The 14,276-nt window shown below is 39.3% G+C and overlaps 1 protein-coding gene across 9 annotated transcripts in view; it reads right to left on the bottom strand.

The window, feature by feature from the left end:
• Window positions 1-14,276, bottom strand: part of GRIA4 (glutamate ionotropic receptor AMPA type subunit 4) — a 440,006-nt gene that overhangs the window by 22,936 nt on the left and 402,794 nt on the right. For all 9 annotated transcript variants that reach the window (XR_016314183.1, XR_016314182.1, XM_089687287.1 and 6 more), the window contains exon 13: window positions 8,797-9,044. Coding sequence is in view for 7 of the 9 variants with exons in the window: in XM_089687287.1 (XP_089543413.1) it covers window positions 8,797-9,044 (248 nt within the window). In the remaining 2 variants the exon portion in view is untranslated. The remainder of the gene's footprint in view (window positions 1-8,796; window positions 9,045-14,276) is intronic.

Below are 14,276 nucleotides of genomic sequence, written 5' to 3'. Positions count from 1 at the left end.
TCTCAGATATCTGGAATTCGTTAACCAAGCTTCTGTCTATACTGTAAGATTAATTACTTAAACCATATTTGAAGCCAAATATTTTTACATTATAGATAGAGCAGGGAATGGTTAAACTCGTCAAGCTTTTTATTTTGCCATATGTGTCCCATTAGGGTGATCCTGTAGACGCAACCATTATCATGAAACCATTATCAATGAAAATGAATTGCGGAAAATAATCAAACTTGAGTTGTCACCAGAACAGGAACAGAGGGAAAATCTTCATATATAGACACTTTTTCTGGTGACGACTCGATTTTTATTTTTTCCCCCAATTCAGTTCCATTGATAATGGTAATTAGGACAAATAAAATAGTGAATCTCCCTAACAAGGGCACAGACAGCAATGACAATCTGAGGTTCTAACCCTTCACCACTCTATCCAACAAAAACATTGGCTTTGGATACATTTTAAATATTCTTAATGGAGACATAAGTAGCACATACATGAATACATTCTCATTGTTAAAGAGACTCTGTAATTGGGGGAGGCATGGCAAATTGCTACAGGTATTTAGTGTAGCCACCTAGAGATGCCTGTACATACCTCCAGAAGACTTCAAAACCTTAATGTCATGGTCAAATCTGAGGCCGTCCTGACAGGAAAAGTTTAATGTCAACATGTATACACCCCTTTCTATCTCCTGCATATTCTTATTGGCCAGTGAGGCAGACCATCATTTAGAAGTGAAGGGACATGTCTAGCACCAAGCTTCAATACTACCTGGAAATCTGTTAGGATCAAAAGGTTTGGGAAGCTGCTTGCACTTCATACCTGCAGTTGGTTACCCCCCCTACTGAATGACAGGGTCTATGAAAGAAGAACTGTATCTTTATGGATAATCTGAAATACACCCAGACAGCTTCACCTAAGGATCTATTTAACACTCATGAGTAAAAACAAAAATAAATTATATGGTGTGTTAATACTACTCACCTTTATGTTACAATAGTGGTATTATCACTTTCATGACATGGCCTTCATACTGCCATGGTCTACAGTAGATAGTGGCAGTTGGGGTTAGGTCAAATCTAGCTAGTGAGAGTAAAGTTAGAGAGAAGGTGACATGTAAAGGATTGAAGGCATGGGCTGGAATTTGGCTGCAACAGTCCCAGCAAGAAATACTTGTCTGCTGGTTTGCCTCTGCACTTATTCTAATATGGCAACTTTGGTGCTTGGCAGGCATCTACCTTTGCAATTCCCTTTGCTTTACCAAGAATGTGTTACCTATGAAATGTCTACTGTTTTCATAAGTACATATATGAGAGTATATGCTATGTACTCACAGCTAAAAATTATCCCTTCCTCCATAACATCTCTTTTTTACATGCAGGATCTTAACCAAACCTGCTTATTTGGGCAACCATCAGCTATCAGTTGATAAAGTCACCTCTCCATGACATATCTACATTAATTTTAAAACCTCCAAAACCACATGACAGCTCATGTGCATATTATAATTGAACAGCAGAATCAACCCCAGGCAGTCAGCTATTCCCTTTTCCGCTTCCACAAATGTGAAGCTGTAAATTTAATTACACAGACATAAAGAAAAGCTGTGGTCAGGCAATGGACATTAAAGCATTTCCATATTCCTAAAAAGAACTTTAAAAGAAGCTATCACTTACCTCTGTGGCTGCAGGTGCTGTGGAGTAATGTATACTAAATGTACACAAAAGAGATTCTGAAGTCCAGCAGCACCTGCTGTTTGTTTATATTGCACGTCTGTCAGGCTGTCAAGTCCCTGCATGGGAAGATGTGCTGTAACATCACTGCCACTGTTGTGAATGTAGAGGTTGAACTTCCCACAGTGCTGGCAGTTAAAGCTCATTGCTTGTTAAATTATGTAAATATTTGAATGCCCACAGCCTGGCCACAGGTTCACTTTAAAGCCCAATTTAGATTACAGAAATAGATTTACAGTCAGGCAAACATTAAACTAACAGCCTCCATTTTCATAGCTTCCTTAATCTAAATTGATGAGCTGTAAAAGCCTGTGTTGCCTATTGATAATGTTAGGTATTGTAATTCTCCACAATTTAACACACATAATTTTGAAACCTGACACATTTGGTATCTATATACTCTACACTATATCATCATTTACTTTGTACAAATAAACGTGTGCTTGTGTGCAGTAAAATTATTTTAATGTATTTTTTTCCTGAAAATATAGACTTGAGGGAGTTTAAGTAATTTAAAGCCAGAAATGCAGATTTTAAATTGTGCAAAAAATGAAAAAAAAAATGCTCTAAAGTAGAAGGGGTTAATTTCCAATAGGCACCAGTGTTAGATCCAGTGCTCATAACAATCCTCCATCTGTAACAGACCTGGTTGAACACCCCCTCTTTTCTTTTGCACTACAAGTTTTTGTAAGGATACGTGTGCTAAGGGGGAGTGGCTGTTACTTAGCTATGCTAGGAAAGAGCACTGTAGTTGAAGGACACTAAAACAGCATCATTTCTATAAGAAAATGGAATGTTAAGGCACTATCAAGCACGAATCAGTCAAAATTCAAACAATTTGGGGCAGAGGAATGCAATGACATAAAACAGTGAGACTTCAATTGGGCTTTCTACAGTTCACCTGCCTCCCTATGTTATTTCTATTGTTATCACTAATCTGAATGACAGCAGCCTGTCTACTGTGGCCCACTCATTACATCTATCAATAGAAACCTGTCAGCGTGGGCTTTTTTATATAGACTCAATCAGGGGCGGACTGACCATTCGAGCACTCGAGCACTGCCCGAGGGCCCGGGGTCAGTAGGGGGCCCCATGAGATGCCCCTGGTACCTTTAATAGGCTTTTTTGGGTGTAGTTTGAGTGTGGGCAAGGACACAGGGGCCCCATGATTCCCTATTGCCCAGGGGCCCCATGAGTTGTCAGTCCGCACCTGGACGCAATCTGCCAGTGGTTGATAAGCTAAATGAAACCTCCTCATTATTCTTTTGCAGGTGGTATTGCAATGGATGTGCAGTATACAAGTAGGTTGCTATATTGTGTGGGCAATGACTGCATCATGCTCTGAAGAGCTGGTGTTATGTGCTCTGGTCAGATACAGCAGAAACATATCAGCTTCCACCAAAGGAGTAAGAGGTGATTGAGGGAGACTGCAACTGCAACAGCTTTTCTGTAAGTCATCTTTTATGCTGGAATTAAATGGCTCAGAATGATGAGTTATCTCCAACAGGCTCATGTTTTAGACCAGGGGTCTCCAAACTATGGCCCTCCAGCTGTTGAAGTACTACAAGTCCCATCATGCTTCCGCCTCTGAGAGTCTTGCCTGTGGCTGTCACAATATTGCAAGGCCTCATGGGACTTGCAGTACCTTAACACCTGAAGGGCCATAGTTTGGAGACCCCTGTTTTAGACACATGCAACTAAAGCTAAGCATCTCAAAGTGTGCATGTGTAGCCATGGGGTAGTCTTTGTGTTCCCAACCAAGCATTAATGTGTATGTGAAGCCATTTTTTTAAATTTTTGGATAATGTAAGGAAGGGTTGGGGAGATTTTCTTTCATTTTCTGTCCTAGAGTTTCAAAATAAATTGAAAGGAAATCTCTAAAAAGTGGGAGTTTCCCTTTGTTGTCTATGGCACAGGTTCAGTTTGAATGACTGAATCGTATCTCTTATTTATGTAACTTTTTGGACTTCTTATCACTTTTTGTCATGGACACCATGGTCACCAGGACAGATGTTGAGGGTGAATTGTCCAAGCAGACAACAATAAAATATAACAATGGTTCCCTACTCTAAAATGTAAAAAAAGCTTAGATTATACTGTAAATACACTAATTATTTCTGTACAAAGCACCACCTGCTACACCTATTGTTTTGTATCTTACTGTAGCTGTGTTTTAGTTTCCTGCCAGAGAGTACTCAATGCACAACAACTTAAAGGCACAAGTCACTGGACCAGGAGCTCAAAATATAAGAAACGATAACACCACGGGCCTTCCTTGATGCCCACTTAGATATCTGGTGCTTCCTGATTGCTGTTCTAGCTAATGTATATTTCTGGCCACACATGTTCATACAAATATATAAAATATAACTTTACCAAAAAAACACTTTTAGGTGAAAGAAAGATAATCTGTGTTACAGGCCTTGTAATTTTTAATCAGTTTCAGCTACTATTATTATTTTAGGTTTATGAGCTCACAAAAAATAAATAAAAAATCTAATACTGTGTAAAAAATACCAATTCATAGTGGTAGAAAATTGTGTTTTAGTTCTGGAGTATTGAATTTACATTTGCTGAATGGAAAGCTAAGTTGATGAATAATAATGTGTTCATAGGCAGTGTTGTGACAAGTAATTATGAGAGGGTTATTTAGCAGGGATAAAAGCCATAACCACACACAGTGTCACAGCACAATAGCAAAAATGGAAATAAAAAATAAATAAATAAGATGGAGTGGAGCTTTTAATAAAAGAAAAGGATTTTTGACATAACAGTTTACATACCCTGGAACTATGAGATCAGAGGTATGCAACACAAAAGACCATGCACCAGCAAATACAGTATAACATCTGACCCCATTATTCACAATATTAAGCAAACTAAGATTATACCTGACTTGAGGGTCATATTTTTCTTCTTTTGCCTACTGTGTAACAAATTAATTGCTAAGTCAATTACCTATCCTGAAACTGATACTGTAACATATTTATATATTTATAGAGACAATTGAATAAAAAGAATGGGTAATACCATTCCATTTCTGCATTTTACACAAAGATGTTTACAATTTTTTTAATATTTGCAGATTATTCAGTAAATTTTGGACAACGACACAATGAGGGGAACTTATTAAGGCTAGGTTCACACTGCAGTGTGTAATGCGGCTTACGTTTGTGTTGGCTGCTGTACCTGCAGAAAACACAGAAAAAAGATCTCTGCACCTTTATAACCACCTGCTGACTGCTTAGAGTACAAATACTGCAGGTGCAGGTACAATCACAACCACGCTCTTTCTTCCGGATTCAGCGGCGCGCATGCACGCCCCCTGCTGATCCCGTACTGTGAATGGACACAACATGAGTTTAGCAGATGATTTCAGCCAATTACACAGAGTTCTGTGTTTACTAACAAACAGCATTCTGTTCGTATAGGAACAGCGATCTGGCTGTTTCTCCTCCCTGAAAGGCAGGAAGAAAAAAACAGCCAATTAGTAAAGTAAAAGCAGCACACGTTACACATTGTTAGGCACACATTTAACCCCTTGATTGCTCCTGGATGTTAACCTCTTCCCAGTCAGTGTGATCAGTACAGTGTCAGTGTACAGCACTATCATTGACCACTGTGTTAACAGCTTTAGCTCCGCCCCATAGTAAAAATACTGGTAAAGGATGGCAGCTTTGTGTAAAATCACGTATATTTATGTGATTTTGCATTTCCAGATAGGGGGCGCGTGCCCTACCTGAACCACCATTCGCGGCCATGGCTGTCAATGATTGGGTCCCGTCCGGTGATTACTCGCCGGCAACCGGTGACTTCCAAGGATCTCTGATGGAGGGGGGGGGGACTGTTAGTAAAAAAAACAGTTCTCCTCCCTGTCAACTCTGGCACACTGCCTTGCAAGGCTGTGCACAGACATGCAAAGCAGTGTGCTTACAGTGAAGCACACAAAGAACTTAATGTAAAACGGTACACAGCACACAGTTAACTCTTTGATCACCCCAGATGTTAACCCCTTCCTGCCCAGTGCCATTAGTACAGTGTCAGTGCTTTTTATTAGCACTGATCACTGTATCGGTGTCACTGGGGATGTCAGTGACACCAAGTCAGTTCCCCCCAGTGTCAGTCCTGCAGTTCTGCTATAAGTCGCTGATAGCTGCCATTACTAGTAAAAAAAAAAAGAAAAAAGAAAGCCCAGTCCATATACTGCCATTTGTAAACACTATAACTTTCACGTAAACAAATTAAATTACATGTATTGGTATTTTTTTATAGAAAAGCCATGTAGCTGAATATATTTTGGCCTAAATTTATGATGAAATTAGATTTTTTACTGGACATGTTTAATAGCAAAAAGCCAAAAATATTGTTTTTTTCTCAAAATTGTCAGTCTTTTTTTTAGCGCAAAAAATAAAAGATGCACAGGTGATCAAATACCACCAAAAGAAAGCTCCATTTATGGGAAAAAAAGACATAAATTTAATTTGGGTGCAATGTTGCATGAGCATGCAATTGTATGTTACAGTAACGCAGCACCGTAATGCAAAAAATGGCCTGGTCAGGAAGGGGGGTAAAATCTCTGGAAGGCAAGTAGTTAATGTCACTAGCGATGTCAGTGTCTGTTGAGTGACCCTCTCAGATAGTGTCTGTTAGCACCAGATTGCCCGCCACCCAGTCCCACTATAAGTCACTGATCACCACCATTACAGTATAGCGTCTATAGCTGCGTAAATTCCAGTATATAGAAAACAGTTTGTAGACGCTATAACTTTTTAAAACCAATTAATACATACTTGGGATTTTTTTTTCCAAAGATATGTAGCAGACTGCATTTTGGCCTCAATTTATGAAGAAATTAGATTTTTGATTGTTTTATTGGCTATGTTATATAACAGAAATGAGAAAATATTGTTTGTTTGTTTTATATTATATAATAAAAAAAAAACCCAGTGGTTATCAAATACCACCAAAAGAAAGCTCTATTTGTGTGAAAAAAAAATTATAAAAATGTAATTTGTGTACAGAGTTGCACGACCGCACAATTACCAGTTAAAGTAGCACAGTGTCAAAAAGTACAAAAATGGTCTGGTGATGAAGAAGGTAAAACCTTCCAGAGGTAAAGTGGTTAAAAATGCAGCTGCATAAAAGCACCATGTGGTTTCACGCACCCAATAATGATCTACATTTTCAGATGTGTAGGTGTGCCATTAAGAATTACTGGCACCCCTTTGGTACTACTAAAGAGCAGCGCATTTTGCCTGCGGGTGCAGGAATGTGAGCAGTTTACAGGCATTCCCACACCCACATGAACCTAGCCTAAGACTGGAGTGGTCAGAATCTGGAGCAGCTGTGCCTGGCAACCAATCAACTTCCATCTTTCATTGTACTTAGCGGAAGATAGAAGCTGACTGGTTACTATGCACAGTTGCTCTAGATTCTATCTTTTCCAGTTTTTGTAATCTCCCCAAATTGTTTTAACAGATTCCAGTACAAAGCAATATGGGTCCACCATTTGCGGCCCACTTGTGCTGTGTTGCACCCAAATGCCCATTTACACGTGCACTTCACTTGTTAACATGTGTTGTCTCAAGCCTGCACATTAATTATGGATGGACTGCCAATGCACCATAGCGGATCAAAAATATGTGACTTTTTTAGCTTTTTTGTTTGTGTCGTGGTGTGCTGTGGTACCTTGCACGCTAATGTACAGAGCTTAGGGGTGCACACAGAGCAGGCGCATTGCCATATGTTGTGGAAACGTGCATGTTTTATCAAGCATTGCCACAACGCACAAGTGTTAATGGGTCCTTAAGAAAGCAGAATTTCCTAACTGAATGTTTAAATTAGTCTTAAGAGAAACTGACCTGATCTCCTTCTGAAGATCTACCTGTCAGGTTATTATGCTAATCCATTGGCTTCAATACTTTTTGAATCACTAACTTAGAATAAGTATGCAAAAGAGGAGAATCAGAAGTCCTTACAGTATACTTGTTCCTGGTTAGCAAGGCAATGTAATAACACAAGTAGCATTTTCTAATGGAGAATTCAGAAGTCATTTCTCTTGGAAGAGGTTTCTTATAAAGTAAACTCAAGTTTACATCACTACACTAAGGGCCCTTTCATACAGCCGAACCGTTCGAGTGCCCCTATCCATTTTTTTAGGAAGACCCAATAGGACCACCTATGGGGAGGTGGATGTAAACAGACAATCCGATCCACTACAAAAAAGACGGATGGAGGATCTGTTCCCTATCCACCTAGGATCAGATCGGATGGCAGATGGATGTAAACGGACAGTCGGTCCGTTTAGATCCGACCACCCCATAGAGAACAGCGGGCTGTGTCTTTGTCTGATCCGACTGTGGCAGATCTCCCGCTGAGCAGACAGACCTGCTTGGTGGATTCCGGCTGTGTGAAAGGTCTCTAAGACTTAATTCAAATGGGCATTGACACTTGTCCTTGGTGCCGACTGCCTTTGTTTTTGCACCTGCAACTTCAATGGGCTGCATGCATGGTTGGGGCAATTCGCCACCCCTCATCTCTTCTATTGACATTAATATAATAGGAAGACTAATACTATGATACACAAGGAAGCTGCCCCATTTGTATTGTCTGTAAATTATATATAGTCCTATTGTCAAGTAATCCGACACATACTGATGCTGCTAAATTTTATGTAGGCATTTAGGCTTCAATGATCTCTGAGACCTACATCTGCAGTACCTGAACCAGCTGGTTATGTTTTTAGAATTTACCCTTAAAAAAGCATATCAATAGCTGCTTGCAAGTTATTTTTTAGTGCTGCTATTCTGTGATTTATATTTATTGAGCATTCTTAAGGTGATACAATCCTGTGGCTCAATATTACACTACTTTGCTTGGTGCATGATCCTGAAATGATGAAGCACTGGATTTGTTGGAATGACTAAATGTCTGCACAGACACTGAGATGGAAAGTAAAGAAACATACTATGTTCACACACAGTACAACACAAAGAACTACGTTGGGAACATCAGGGAAGGTGGAATACTATAACAACACATATTATATTGTTATACTATTCCACCCACCTTAATAGAGAATGCTTAGGTGTTGCCACTCCATATCCTTTCGAATCCAGATTTCCTCCAACTTTCATTGTATCGCAAGGTTTTCTCTGCTCGATGTACTCGTTCATAGTGGATTCCAGAAGAAAAGCAAATTTTCCTTTAGATTTCCGTACACGGGCGACTCCTTCCGCTGTCGTCTTGGTAAATACTGATGGTTCAGCAGATTTCATATAGGTCCACATTTTTTCATAAACAGCAATTTTCGACCTCTGTCAAAGCAGATTTTCTTTTTACTTACTATAAGTTTAGAAATTAGTAATAGTAAAACAAATCCAGAAAATTCAAAGAGAAAATAGATAATTAAAAACAATTTTGGCAAGAAACCATGCTAGATATATGTTTTGATGGGCTTGGCATTCAGCTAATTGGAAGGTCATTGGCTTTTGTGTAGTTAAGTATTAAAGTCTAAATAACTCAGTAAGTGTGCAGCCAGCAGGTTGACAGTGATCTATAACCTTTAAGGCAACAGTAATCCCTCAGACAACAGAATTAATGTACCCACAAACAAAACAGGCGATAATGCATCCAGAGCTGTGTGTTGAAAAAGTATTCATACACCTTGAAATTTTCCACATTTTGTCATGTTACAGCCAAAAACATAAATGTATTTTATTGGGATTTATGTGATAGATCAACACAAAGTGGCACATTATTGTGAAGTGGAAGGAAAATGAAAAATGGTTTTCAAAATGTTTTACAAATAAATATGTGAAAAGTGTGGACTGCATTTGTATTCAGCACCTCTGAGTCAATACTTTGTAGAACCACCTTTCACTGCAATTACACCTGCAAGTTTTTTTGGGTATGTCTTTACCAGCTTTGCACATCTAGAGAGTGAAATTTTCACTCATTCTTTGCAAAATAGCTCACGTTCTGTCAGATTGGAGAGCGTCTTTGAACAGAAATTTTCATGTCTTGCCACAGACTCTCAATTGGATTTAGGTCTGGATTTTGACTGGGCCATTCTAACACATGAATATGCTTTGATCTAAACCATTCCATTGTAGCTCTGGCTGTATGTTTAGGGTTGTTGTCCTGCTGGAAGTTGAACCTCTGCCCCAATCTCAAGTCTTTTGCAGACTAACAGGTTTTCTTCTAAGATTGCCCTGTATTTGGCTCCATCCATCTTCCTATCAACTTTTACCAGCTTCCCTGTCCCTGCTGAAGAAAAGCATCCCCACAATATGATGCTGCCACCACCATGTTTCACGGTGGGGATGGTGTGTTCAGGGTGATGTGCAGTGTGAGTTTTCCGCCACACATAGCAATTTGCTTTTAAGACAAAAAGTTCAATTGTGGTCTCATCTGACAAGACCACCTTCTTCCACATGTTTGCTGTGTCCTACATGGCATCTTGCAAACTGCAAATGGGACTTCTTATGGCTTTCTTTCAACAATGGCTTTCTTCTTGCCATTCTCTCATAAAGGCCAGATTTGTGGAGTGCACGACCACTAGTTGTCCTATCGACAGATTCTTTCACCTGAGCTGTGGATCTCTGCACCTCCTCCACAGTTACCATGAGCCTCTTGGCTGCTTCTCTGATTAATGCTCTCCTTGTCCAGCCTGTCAATTTAGGTGGATGGCCATGTCTTGGTAGGTTTGCAGTTGTGCCATAGTCTTTCCATTTTTGGATGATGGATTGAATAGTGCTCCATGAGATGCTCAATGCTTGGAATATTTTTTATAATCAAAACCTGCTTTAAACTTCTTTACAACTTCATCCCTGACCTGTCTGGTGTGTTCCTTGGCCTTCATGATGCTGTTTTTCACTAATGTTCTCTAACAAACCTCTGAGGGCTTCACAGAACAACTGTATTTATACTGAGATGAAATTACACACAGGTGGACTCTATTTACTAATTAAGTGACTTCTGAAGGTAATTGGTTCCACTAGATTTTAATTAGGGGTATCAGAGTAAAGGGGGCTGAAAACAAATGCACGCCACACTTTTTCAGTTATTTATTTGTAAAAAAATTTTAAAACTATTTATCATTTTCATTCCACTTCACAATTATGTGCCACTTTGTGTTGGTTTATCACATAAAATCCCCCAAAATTAAATTTTTTATGTTTTTGGTTGTAACATGACAAAACGAGGAAAATTTCAGGGGGTATGAATACTTTTTCAAGGCACTGTACATTTTAGAGTAACTATACAGAGGGTGGGTAAAAAGTCATGTGAATCACAGATCAACAATGCAACCAGCAGAAGTAATCTAGAATCCAGTTTTTCCCCATCTTAATGTGCTTCTAGCTATATTGGTACACTTGCAACAGTACAGCTGAGTATCTGTGATACTTTTTTATTTGCACTAACAGCACCAACTTAATACTTCTGGACAAGTTTTTTGAGGTCTGCCCCTTCTTCTCAGTCCATGCAGTATGACATTCAAAGGTTTAGCAAAATTTTAAGTAAAAGCTGAAAAGAAAACAATCTGTAAAAAAAATACACAGGGTAATAACAATGATGAAGTTAAAAGGGGAAATGAGAAAATCTGAAGAAAAATTCCATACGAGGACAAATCATTCAATTTTCAGATAGTGTGTACACAACTTTCAACATCACCGACATTAGACTTTCCAAATGAAAATTTCTGAAGGGACAAACTCCAAAATGTTTCGTACATATGAACAGAACTAACAATTTTCATTTAATGTGTACTCTTATGGTATGAGAACAATCAGAAACAAAAAAGAGACTTCCAATGTACGCTACAACGTTTCTACATCAAACTAAAAAAAAATACTTTGTCTTTCGAGAATTTTCAAACAATTAGTACCATCCTTGGATTTGACTTGCTGTGAAACTTTGAGGGAAACCAGACGATCGTTTGCCCATTTTTCTTATAGTGTGTACCAGCCAGCAGTAGAGCACAGGGCTATGGAATGAGCGGGTGGGAGTTACAGAGGTGAGAATGACCATAAACCTATATGATAGTGATATAGAAAGCTGAGTCCATATTCAGTCTATTGTCTATTGAGTCAAACAGAATTATTTGTTTTCCTTCCCTGAGTATTTTTAACGTTTCTTTTTGAGAACCAAAACATTTGTCTTCCATAGAGTTCCCTGGTTGTGCGAAATGATGTCTCACAAGTGTGCAGTAATAATTTTTATTTTTTTAAATTCCGGTCCTGTTTCAGCATTGTACCATCCCTGGTTGCTCTTGTTGCATTGAATGGGATATACAACATTAACTGGTGGTGCAGCTGCATGGTCCTGTAATATTTAAAGTTCCTTTTGTGTAGGAAACTTTCCAATAGATTAATGTAGATACACAATTTGCAGCAATTATTGTCACAAGGTTTTTTCTCCTGTTTGTGTCCTTTTGGTCAGAATAAAGATTCTTGCTGATTAGTTTAACTCTATGGTGGTTGGGTTATTGCCTAAAGGTCAGCATTGGGGTTATTGGAAAGTTTCTTTCAGAGTTTCATGTTCTGTTGCAATGGGTTGCAGATCTTTGATTTTCTTGCATACACCTTCATGTACTGAATTGTATGTTGTTTTCCCAGATATCTTAACTAAACAGCAGGATGCATTTAGTTTTATTTTACAACAGACCTGAAGTGAGATTAAGTTCTTGGTAACAAAAGTATGGGACTAACGGAAGTAGCTTAGCAGACATTGTGTGGTTCCATATTAAAGTGTTTGTAAAAACAAACAAAAAACAAACATGTCTTACCTGCTCTGTGCAATGCTTTTGCACAGAGCAGCCCCGATCCTTCTCTTCTCGGGTCCCTCACCAGTGCTCCTAGCTAATCCTCTTCAGCCAGTGCCTCCTTAGGAAGCCACTTCTTATGGGGACACTCATGCAGGCCATAGACAAAGACAACAGGAAACGCCCCCCCACTGCCTCGTCACATAGTTTGATTGACAGCAGTGGGAGCCAATGGCTTGGACCCGTTGTCTGCGTAGCATATTTTACTCAGAAGGTGAACTTAGCCTCTAAAGCACTGCGTATCATTAACAATTGCAGTATTTATTTCTATAAAAATTAATTTAACATTCTTCCACTTGTGCTGCTGATCTCCTCCAGGCTTTTTCATCCACTTCCCACCTAAATGCACTCCCTCAAGTATTGCCTGCACATCATGACTGTGTACCAGCTTCCTGATAGTGACAGACGTATAACATGTCTCTGCAATGTGTGTCATGATAAATAAATAAAAGTGCAGCGCTAGATGTTTGTAGATAGATGAATAATAAAATGTCCCAAAAAAATATTATAAACGCATAAATAAATAGTTCATAAAATATATAGGTAATGCACTTGATGTCGCAGTATACCAAGGCAAGTAGTTACAGGAGCAAATGATAAAATTGCGCACTCACCGGACGCGCATAGGTAATGCACATGTAATCAATATCCAACCAGATCACTTAGGAAGGCGGAATAGGTGAGCATCCATCTAAAGGTAGGAAATCTTGTCTTGGTGGTAAGTGATTATAACTGCCAGGTCCAGAGGTCCCCTTAAGGTTGGATGGGTGCACAGACAGACTACAGGGCTCCCTCCCTCTGGTGGTAGTGAATTGTAATGGGATATTATGTGATTACCTTGAGTGCATTGGCCGCTGATTTTAGAGCGCTCACTTTTCATTCGATTATTTTAATGTGTGTCATGGCCACTTGTAATATCTAGCAGGGGCACATTTGACAGGGTGTCAATGGAAAAGACTGGGAGAAAGCTGTCACCCTATAACAGCATGTCCATGAACAAAGATTTTCATCTTTACCAAAATGTTAATTACATCTGTTGATTATAAGCTGACCTGCCAAATGCAAGACCAATCCCCGTAGCTCCTGCTTCCCCCCCCCCGCACTAGTGCTCTTGTGAATGGACTGTTCCTGGTACTGTCACGCCCATAGATTGGCTTTGGATGTAGAGACAGCAGGAACAGTCCACTACTAGACGTGGGAGAGAGCGGTTTTCTGGAGGAACGAAGGATCAGGGAAGTATAGTTTTCAGTGCGCACCTTGACAAAAAAAAAAGTATGGAGTTCTTCTTTAAGTTATATAGTAACCTTTCAATATTTTTCATTATATGGATAATAGTAGCAATCTAATACTAAGGGGCTAAAAATAGGAACACAAGCTACTCACTTGGGGGAGAACCTTTGGGGGAATCCAGGATGGAAAAGGATCTGGGGGTCCATGTAGATCACAGGCTCAGAAATGGAATGCAATGCCAAGCTTCAGCAAGCAGAGCAAGTATAATATTCACATGCATTAAAAAGGATAAAACAATAATTCTACCACTTTACAAAACTCTGGTCCAGCTGCATCTTGAGTGTGCTGTCCAGTTCTAGTCACCAGTCCTCAGGAGGGAGGAGCAGGAACTGGAGACAGTCCAGAGAAGGGCAACAAAGTTAATATGAGGATTGGAGGACCTCAGTTATGAGGAATAATTACAAGCATTAAACTTATTCTCCCTGGAGAAGAG

The sequence above is a fragment of the Staurois parvus genome, unplaced genomic scaffold (genome assembly GCF_062004578.1).
Source record: "Staurois parvus isolate SC_StPar_1 unplaced genomic scaffold, SC_StPar_1.0 ptg000422l, whole genome shotgun sequence".
Classification (NCBI taxonomy): domain Eukaryota; kingdom Metazoa; phylum Chordata; class Amphibia; order Anura; family Ranidae; genus Staurois; species Staurois parvus.
The sequence above is the reverse complement of the archived record's forward strand: the minus strand, read 5'-3'. Positions and strand labels throughout refer to the sequence as shown.